At 70.2% G+C, this 8,871-nt stretch overlaps 5 protein-coding genes across 5 annotated transcripts in view; 2 read left to right on the top strand and 3 right to left on the bottom strand.

The window, feature by feature from the left end:
- Positions 1-1,637, bottom strand: part of CHLNCDRAFT_144346 (hypothetical protein) — a gene marked incomplete at both ends in the record, with an annotated part of 7,659 nt that extends 6,022 nt beyond the window's left edge. Inside the window, 6 exons of the mRNA XM_005848640.1 lie at positions 40-165; positions 360-412; positions 552-666; positions 939-1,095; positions 1,260-1,372; positions 1,542-1,637. Coding sequence (XP_005848702.1) covers positions 40-165; positions 360-412; positions 552-666; positions 939-1,095; positions 1,260-1,372; positions 1,542-1,637 — 660 coding nt within the window. The remainder of the gene's footprint in view (positions 1-39; positions 166-359; positions 413-551; positions 667-938; positions 1,096-1,259; positions 1,373-1,541) is intronic.
- A 216-nt stretch (positions 1,638-1,853) lies between these two features.
- Positions 1,854-2,594, bottom strand: CHLNCDRAFT_144345 (hypothetical protein; the record flags this gene model as incomplete). The annotated part of the gene is made up of 3 exons (XM_005848639.1): positions 1,854-2,010; positions 2,201-2,266; positions 2,512-2,594. The coding sequence occupies 3 exons, from the start codon at positions 2,592-2,594 to the stop codon at positions 1,854-1,856; spliced, it is 306 nt and encodes a 101-aa protein (XP_005848701.1).
- Positions 2,595-3,226: 632 nt separating this feature from the next.
- CHLNCDRAFT_144343 (hypothetical protein) lies at positions 3,227-4,598 on the bottom strand (the record flags this gene model as incomplete). Its single annotated transcript, XM_005848638.1, has 7 exons — positions 3,227-3,278; positions 3,388-3,461; positions 3,631-3,702; positions 3,900-3,967; positions 4,111-4,198; positions 4,285-4,385; positions 4,523-4,598. The coding sequence occupies 7 exons, from the start codon at positions 4,596-4,598 to the stop codon at positions 3,227-3,229; spliced, it is 531 nt and encodes a 176-aa protein (XP_005848700.1).
- Positions 4,599-5,230: 632 nt separating this feature from the next.
- Positions 5,231-7,698, top strand: CHLNCDRAFT_51586 (hypothetical protein; the record flags this gene model as incomplete). The annotated part of the gene is made up of 5 exons (XM_005848851.1): positions 5,231-5,320; positions 5,418-5,887; positions 6,017-6,201; positions 6,432-6,740; positions 7,031-7,698. The coding sequence occupies 5 exons, from the start codon at positions 5,231-5,233 to the stop codon at positions 7,696-7,698; spliced, it is 1,722 nt and encodes a 573-aa protein (XP_005848913.1).
- A 293-nt stretch (positions 7,699-7,991) lies between these two features.
- Positions 7,992-8,871, top strand: part of CHLNCDRAFT_144341 (hypothetical protein) — a gene marked incomplete at both ends in the record, with an annotated part of 4,022 nt that continues 3,142 nt past the window's right edge. The window contains 3 exons of the mRNA XM_005848850.1: positions 7,992-8,038; positions 8,156-8,234; positions 8,497-8,739. Coding sequence (XP_005848912.1) covers positions 7,992-8,038; positions 8,156-8,234; positions 8,497-8,739 — 369 coding nt within the window. The remainder of the gene's footprint in view (positions 8,039-8,155; positions 8,235-8,496; positions 8,740-8,871) is intronic.

Here is an 8,871-nt window from a genome sequence, read left to right as displayed (position 1 = left end):
CCAGGCAAACCATCACTCACGGCTCTCCGCCTGCAGCACCACCATGTCTGCGGGGGTGGCGCCGTTACGCAGGCACACGGTGCGCCCCGCCGCCAGCTGGGTCACGTTACGGGCCACCGTGGGGTTCAGCCAGCTGACGCTGTCCCACTCCACACAGAACTGGGACTGCAAGGGGAGGAAAGGAAGGGAGGAAAGGAGGGGAAGCAAGGAAGGAGGAAGTGGGATGGAGGCCGCTGGGAAGTGGGTATGCGGTGGGGTGGGCTGCGAGCGGCGGCCGGCGGAGGCAGCCAGGCGCGCGCCGCTGCCCCCGACCCTCCCTCCCAAAGCCCTGCTCCCCAAGGCCCTCCTCCCCTCCCTACCGGCAACGACTTGACATGGGTCTGGCGCTGCAGCACCGTGATGCGGTTGCAGGCTGCGGGCAGGGCAGGGGATCAGGGGGGTGGGCAGCCAGGGACGGGCAAGGGGAGGGGTGCATGGAGCGGGTGCGCGTGGCAGGGCAGCCGGCCCGGCGCGGCGGCTGCGTTGCGGGGATGGCACCACATCTTGCACACGGAACCGCCTCTGGGGCGGCAGGCAGCGGCGAGCGCGCACGGCGGGGCGCGTGCCTGAGGGCAGCCACGGCACGGACTGGCAGGGAGGGGAGATCTGGGGGCAGCTGGCGGGCACCTGCGGGGTCGGCGGGAGGCGGGCGGGGGCGGCGGGGGTGGGGTAAACAGCAGCGGCTGCGGGCCTGCAGCGACTGCCTGGCACCCGCTGATGGCAGAGCAGCGGGAGCAGCGGCTCGAGGAGGAGGTGGGCCGGCAAAGCAGCGGACTGGCACGGCCAGCCCGCCCATGCATGTGTTAGAAACTACCCTGCGCCCTGCCTCATCCATCGTGATGAGTTTGACCTGCCGCCCTGCCTGCCGAGGCCCCCCCACTTGTCAACCGCTGCCGCACCTTCACGCCCGGCGGCAGCTTCAGCTTGGTGGCCTGCGGGCACTCGGCGCCCGCCCGCTGGCCGCCCAGGGTCCAGTTGGACGGGCAGCTGACGGCTGTGGGGTCGGAGCTCAGGCTGGCATTCAGGCACAGCTCCACAGACCAAAGGTTGTTGGTGCTGAAGGGCCGGAGGGGGGCAGGCGGGCAGCGGGGTGGAGTGGCGTCGGGAGGCGGCGCGGGCGGGCAGGCGTGGGGGAGGGCAAAGGGAGGGAGGCAGCAAGTCGGGCAGGCGCATGCCGCCCGCCACCAACCCCAGGCAGGCGCATTCTCTCTCCCACGCACCTTGCGTCGCATGTGAGCCACACGTCCACGCCCCAGGCAGTCTTCAAGGCATCCTTGATCTCGGCGCTGTCCAGCCCGGCAGCGCACTTATCGGCCAGGGAGGCCAGCGCCGCCTGCACGCAGGGACGCGGCGGCGGCGGAAACTGGGTGCGAGCAGCTGTCGGCGGCGACGGTGGCGCAAGAAAGGGAGCCGGTATGCACCCCGCCGCCAAAAGAAGCGTGCTGCCGCGGCCGCAGCTGGGAGCAGCTGCCTGCCCATCCCGACAGCGAGCGGGAGCTCACGTTAACGTCATACTTCTTGGCCGCCGCCAGCGCGTATCCAAAGTAGTCGCGCTGGCCGCCCCCAAACTGGGCGCAGCTGCCATACTTGGCCCACATGTCCTGCCACAGCAGGCTGCTGGCGCCTGCGGGCGGGGGCGGGGCGGGGATGAGGGCGGGGTGGGGTGGGTGGGAGGGAGTGGGGGCAGCACAGGGAGGCGGCGGGGCGAGCAGGCGCGACGAGGAGAACAGATGGCGGCGGCAGCCCGGCCCCCACGCCACCTCCCCTGCTGGAACGCAACAGGGGCGCGGCGCCGGGTGTGGATGCCAGCCAGGCTAGGCCGGGCGCGCGCCTGCCGGGTAGCGAGCATAGCAGTCGAGCTCCGGCGCGATGTCGGCCACGGTGGTGGCGTTGTAAGGCAGCGGGGCGCAGCGGGTGGCGTTGGGGTTGACCAGGTCCACCGGCATGAGGCTGCGGATGGTGAAGGCGGCCCTGCAGGCACAACAAACGGAGGCAGCACGAAAGGGAGGAGGGCGGTGAGGGTTGGGGGTTTGGGATCCAGCACACATCGAGCTCGGCGCAGGGCCATGGCATTATGGATGGCGGGCATGCAGCCTGTGCGCCGGCGGTTAAAACGGCACGTGCAGGGCACCAGGCTGTCCAGACGGCAGGCCGGGCGCACCAGGGCTGTGAGGTGCAGGGGCTGCCGCTGACGCCGTTTATGTAACAGAAGGAGGGGCTCCAATCCCTGCGGCACCGGCTAGCATTCGGGCAGGCCTCCAAATGAATGCGGGATGGCGGAAACGCAACTCGCGGCTCCCTGGCCGCTCCGCGCGATCGCGTCAGTGTTGCGCATGTGCATGGTGTACCCAGCACAGTTGTGGGGGGGCGGCAGGAAGGGCCAGAGGCGGCTATCCGCGTCAGCCTCTCTGGCAATGCAGGGTGCAAGAGCAAATGCCACTGATCACCACCCCCATTGCTGGCTGAACTTACCTCCTGAGATTGAGGATCTCATACCCGTGTGCCCAGCCGATGCAGAGCAGCAGGGGCAACAGCGCGAGGCCGACCGGCCTCATGGCGCGCTTCGATATGGCGAGAAACTTATAAACGATCCAGGATATAAAGCTCTCGAGAAGGAGAACGGGGGATCGCAAGAGGAAGGGTGGCCTTGACTGCTGCGAACGCGGCAGGCAGCGGAGCACGAGCCCAGCAGGCAGCTGCCTCCGCGTCGTTCTGGGAGCTGCAGCGCACCTACAGGTGCCGGGGACAGTTAAAGGCTGGAAGGTGAATGATGAAACGCAACAACAACACAAGCTTGCCAGAAGCCGCCGCTCCTTGTGCGCCACCGCCGCCGCTGCCTGCGCCGCGCCCTGCCAATCACTCCTGCATTGGCACTGTGAACCTCTTGCCGTGCGCCAGCAGCGTGTCCTCATCTGGCCGCGTCGCCTTGGCTGCGGCAGGCGGGACCCCATTGGGACAACAAGCACTGCGCTGGGCGGTGGTGCGGTGACACGCGCCTACCAGTGGTCGCTCCCGCCGATTTTGGCTGCACATGCGTCTGGTCGCTCCACGGCTCCCGCCACCAACCGCAGGTGCCGCCAGCTGGCTCACCAGAGGGCCGCTCCAACGCCGCCTTCATCCAGGCCTCCAGCCGCACCAGCCCGCCGTCCTTGACCAGCTGCCACAGGTCAATCGAGCGGTACGCCTGTCAGTACGACAGCGCCCGCTGCAGCAGGCTGGTGGTCAACACCTCGGCAATGCTGCAGGATGGGGGGCAGGGGCAGCGTCAGGGGCAGCTGAATGGGACAACCCTGCCACTTGCCAGGCAGCAGCAGCCCGCTGTCCTCTGCCCTGCACCGTCCCGCTCACCTGTACTTCCCGCCCAGGAAGTAATCGCCGCCGTCCTGGCTGCCCTGGCTGCGCAGGAGGGCGTCCAGGACCTGCTGGTTGCAGCAGTTGCAGGGGCAGGGGCGGGGCATTGAGCCTTTGACCGAGGAGCAAGAGAAAGGCATGCTCATGTGTGTCGCATGAGGGCAGGCCTGCGTGTGCCTGTGCAGGGATGCGTGCGGCGTGCAGCGGCGGCGCACCACAGGCACCCCCGCTGTCACTCACCGCCAGCGCCCGCGCCATCTGCTGCTCCGCCTCCGCCAGCTTAGCCTTGGTGTCTGACTTCAGGATGGCCACCTGCACGGCACACAAGGGCATAGGGCAATGCCAGGAGCGGCAGCAATGCCCAGTGGAGTGGGAAGCTGCCGCCGGTCAGTTCTGTACACCCAGAGATATAATTAACTGCCCAGCCTGCCCTGCGAGAACCCCTGGGCCATGCTACCACCATGGTGAAACCGAAGCGCACTGCGCCGGCTTGCCTGTGCGGGGCCGACGTTTGAGCCAAACAGCTCCGCCCACAGCTTCGCCTTGGCCATGGCCCCAGGGTCGGCTGGCAGGATGTCTGCGGGCAGGCGGACGGGCACGCGGGGAAGGCGTGCGGCACATTGTCGGCAGCCCCGCCTTGGAAAGAGCCCGTGCCACTCAAGCATGCATGCAGGCGCACGCAGCAAGCTGCGCCCCGGCGCCTCCCTGCTGGGCGCGCACCCAAGCTGCCTCCATAAGTGCGCAGCACATACTCTGCCACCACCGGCGACTCGGTGATCTCCAGGTCCCCATCAACCAGCACCGGCACCTGCACCCGGAGCACGGCAGCGGTGGCGGGCAGGCGACGGAGCGGCGCCCAGCAGTGGGTGCAAGGCAGCAGGGCGCTGGCCGCACCTTTGCATTCGCCGACTCATCCGCCACCACCCTTCTGTACAGCGCCACGAAATCGGGGGCCTTGTCGTGCAAGTCCACAACCTTGTACTCAAACGGAGCACCTGAAACGCACGTTAGTGGGAGTGCCCCAGGTGACGACGGCCTCTGAGGAAAGAGAAAGCGGAAGGTCACGTCTGGCGGGGACCTGCAAAAATCGGCAGGCAGCAGCCAGCGGAAAGACCGCAGCGCAGCTGCTGACCTGTTTCTGTGACGCTGATCCAGGCACGCTGCGCATATGGGCAGACAGGGGCCGCCCAAAGCTCCTTGGTTGCCATCGTTGCGACGCAGCGCCTGCAAACAAAGCGGCGGGCGGCGGCAACGGCGGGGGCAGCTTCAGCCCAACCCTGCGATCGATCGCCACGCACGACCTTCCCATGTAGGCTCCCTCGGGGCCCGCGTTCACGGCCCCACCGACCTGCTGGAAGCTGCAGTCAGTCGGCAACCCACTGCCTGGCGCAGACAGCCTCGGGCGCCCGCTTGCAGGAGGTAAAGCTGCATGTGGGGCTCAATTGAGCTGAAGGAGTGGCAGAAAGGGCTGCGAGGGTGCAGAATGCGACGGTGCTGCTGTGCGCGGCGTCCATGCTGAGCTGTTTGCTTCGGCAGAATGCCGAAACGGGCTATCTGCAAGCCCATTTAACCCCCCAGACTCTTTCAGAAGCGTGTGCCGGCCAACCTCCCTCCAGGCAGGCCAAACTCCAACAGAGGTCGCTCCAAGCAGCCTCGCCGGCCTCTGCCGGTGGCCTGAAGCGCTCTGCGCCCGCCAGGCATACTTTGAAGCACACTTGCCCGCCCGAGTCCCGCGCCTCGGCGCCGCCCCGCCTGCGGCCGCATAGTCCAGCCCGCCAGCCGGCCAGGAGAGCAGCCTCCAGGCTAGCACACGTCGGGGGAAGCCGTGCACGGCGCCGCCATGGCGTCGGGGCAGCCCACAGGGCAGCTGGCGGCGGGCGGCGGCGGCCTGATGCTGCCGCCGCCGCCGCGGGCGCCCAAGCGCCAGCAGGTGTGCTGCTGCCTCCACCTTGCGCCCTGCCCAGTGCCATCAGCAGGCGCACTCCGGCTGCTGATGTTTGAGGGCGTTCCAATGCTGATGCTTGCAGGTGCTGGATGAGGAGGAGTATTGCGGCACGATGGAGGCCCTCATCGAGCGGGACTTCTTCCCCGAGCTGCCCAAGCTGGAGAGCAAGATTGCCTGGCTGCAGGCCATCCGCAGCGGCCAGCCCGAGCAGATCCGGCAGGCGCAGCTGATGATTGCGCAGCGGCGCGCCGCCGCAGCGGCGGGCGCCACCCCGGCCGGCGCGCCGCTCTTCACGCCCGGCGGCACCGCGGCGCGCGCGATCGCTGGCGACACGCCCTACATCCCCGTCCTCCCGCTGGGCATGCCGCTGCGTGAGGCGCGGCCCGCCACCGGTGGCAGCCTCGCGGCGGTCGAGGAGGAGGAGGAGGAGGAGGAGGGGGCAGGGGTGGTGGTGCCGCCGCCCGTCTCCCTCGACACTTTCCTGGCGCACAACACCGGAGAGGACAACGCGTCCTTCCAAGAGCTGCTGGAGCAAGTGAACAAGAAGCGGAGGTGGGTGCAGGGGGCGCCGCCGTCGCAGCAGGCGGCCGGGTTAGCCTGCCGCTGCCGCTGCCGCTGCCGCCACCCCTCCTGCCGACCCGCCATGTCCACCGCTCCGCCCCCCGGCCCCCTGTCCCGCAGGCTGCGCGTCGCCGAGCAGCTGGCGCAGCAGCCTGACCCCACGCTGCTCATCACCGACGGTCGGGAGCGCACCGACGGCTTTGGCACCACGGGGCAGCAGCCCGACACTCTGGTGCTCTGGAAGTACGAGCCCAAGAACACGCTGTACTACGACAGCAGCCAGCGGGAGGCGCTGCCCTACTCTGGTGCGCGCCCCGGGCTTGGCATGCTGGCTGTGCTGCGCCTTGCATCCCAGGCGGTGCAGCCGTGTGTCAGCATGCCCCCAGCAGCATGCACGCTTGCAGCAGGGCGTGCGGCAGCTTGGGACAGAGCTGGGCCGCTGTGCGGCGGCATGCCTGGTGCGGCGACATGCCCTGTGCGGCCCGCTCGCCCTGCTGACGGCGGCTGGCTGTGTGCGCTTGGTGCCTGCCTGCAGGCGCGGAGCTGGCGGCGATGGTGCAGGGGCCGGCCAAGAGCATCAACCACGCCGCCACCCGCTTCCCAAAGGACCCCGCAGCCTCCGCCTCCGCCACCCCCAGCGCCAGCACCGCGGGCGGCGCCGCGGGGCCGGCGGCGGGCGCGGCGGCGGCGGCGGCGGGCGGCGGCACGCGGGGCTACAGCATCCTGGCCCCCCCCCAGTTCGACCCGGGGGCGGAGGGCACCCCATTCATGACCTGGGGAGACATAGACGCCACCCCCATGCGCATCGAGGCCGAGGACCTGCCCCCAGGCGGGCTGATGGAAGGTGGGCTGTGGACGTGCGGGCGGGCAGGGGCCACGCCACGGCCAGCAGTGCTGCCACGCTGCCGCGTGCTCCTCGGCCGGCCGCTCGCCGGCCCTGCACCCGGCAGCGCCCCCGCGTTCCTGCCTGGCTGCCGTGCAGCGCGCACGCCCGCGCGTCGCAGCCTGCCTTCCTCTGCCGCAGCTGCTGCAGCGGCCCGCTTGTTGTGCCGAACGCCACTGTCTGTGTGCTGACCTTAGTCCTCCCTCCCACTTTACTGCCGCCGCCACCTTCTGCCCCACCTCCCCCTGCAGGGCCCAGCTTCTACATAAAGGAGGGCACCCGCAAGGAGAAGGCGGCGCAGCAGCTGGCACACAGGGCCGGCGCCTCGCTGCGCAAGAAGCAGGGCATGCGGGGCGGCACGCCGCTGGTCAGCGGCGCGCTGGCGGCGGCGGCGGCGGCCCGCCGCCAGGCCACCGGCGCGCCGCTGACGGGCAGCCGCGGCGGGCGGCCCGCCACGGCGGGCGGCCAGCAGCCGCGAGGCAAGCCGCTGTCCGCCGCGGCGCAGCGTCTCGCCTCCTCCATGCACCGTAAGCAGCCCGGCGCCGACATGGGGCTGCGAGCCAGCTACCGCGGCGCCACGCCCGGCACCTCGCGCCGGCCTGGCACGGGCGCGCGGCCGGCATCCAGCGCGGGGGGCAGCACCTGGGGAGGCGCCGCGGCGCCCAGCCGCGGCTGGACGCCTGCGGGAACCCCCCAGCCGCCGCATGCCACTCTGGAGGAGGAAGAGGCGCGGGTGCAGGCGGTGCTGCGGCAGCGGCACAAGGAGGCGGAGCAGCGGCGGCAGCTGGAGGAGGCGCGGGAGGCGGCCAAGCAGGCATTCCAGCCCGAGCTGCAGAGGCCGGCGCCGGTGGTGCCCGCAGCGCAGCCGGCGGCGGGCGGGCAGGGCGCCGACTTGACGGCCGGCCTGCTCAACATCTGAGCAGCCCCGTGCTTCATTTCGTTCATTCGGTTGATACACACATGTACCTCTGTCACGCTACCCTCTGTACCCTCTTGCTCTGCTCCCTGTAAAGCGCAACTGTGACCCGCGCAAGGCAGCTGCGCCCCGTGGCGGCTGCGTCCATGCTGGCGGGTGAACCCTGGCTGACACTGGGGCACACCCGATCGCCCGCTCTACTGCAACCACGATAGGTTTCGCCCAAGCAGCGCTTGGTCTCCTCACTTCTGCGGGCATCTGCGCATTCCGGCCTTTCGTCTCCGGCCCTGGGCAGCATGCAGTCGCAACGGGTGGCGGGTCAGCAGGCGGCGCTGTGCAGCAGGTCGGCATGCGCCCCACTGCCAGCCGCCCGTCACGCCATTGGTGGCAGGCCCCTAGCCGCTCGGGAGGCTGCCACCCGGCAGCAGGCGGCCCTCCCCCGGCGTGCGCGGGTGGCCAGCCAGCGGGTGCGGGCTATTGTGGCCGAGCCGCCGGAGCTGGAGGCCACCGCCACCTTCCCACGCGGCGCCCACTGGCAGGTGGGGCGCCCGCCACCGCCGCCCGCCTGCTGCCCTTGCGCTGCCCTTGCCTTGCTCTGCCCCGCCGCTGCCTGCTGATGGCCCCGTGTCAGCCACATGCTCGGCATCATGCAACGGCATCATGCAACGGCAGCTGGGTTGCAGCCTGAAGCAAGGCCGGCTCGCCATCGGCAGCACAGCCCTCCGCTGCCGCCGCCACCACCCACCCTCGCACTGCGCCTCCCTCCGTCCCTCCCCACCGCCCGCCTTCCCTGCCTTGTAGGTCCACAAGTTCGGCGGCACCTGCGTGGCAGCCGCGGAGCGCATCGAGGCCATCTGCACCTACCTGGTGGGCGGCGGCGACGCAGCGCGCGAGGGGCAGAGCGGCGAGCAGCAGGTGGTGGTGGTGTCGGCCATGGGCAGCCACCCGTCCAGCCCGGTCAAGGTCACCGACCTGCTCATCAACATGGTCACCAAGGCAGCCAGCCAGAACCAGGAGTTTCTGCTGGACCTTGCGCAGCTGCAGGTGGGGGGGCGGCTGGCGGGCGCGCGGGTGTGGTGTGGTGGGTGCGGCGTGCTGTGCTGTGTTTCCTGCTTGCTTCCCTTGTTTCTGTGCGCTCGCGTGTTGTGGGGTGGGTGTGTGGGGGTGGCAGTGTGG

Source organism: Chlorella variabilis, assembly GCF_000147415.1.
Source record: "Chlorella variabilis unplaced genomic scaffold CHLNCscaffold_7, whole genome shotgun sequence".
NCBI classification, from domain to species: domain Eukaryota; kingdom Viridiplantae; phylum Chlorophyta; class Trebouxiophyceae; order Chlorellales; family Chlorellaceae; genus Chlorella; species Chlorella variabilis.
This window is presented reverse-complemented; position numbering and strand designations above follow the sequence as displayed.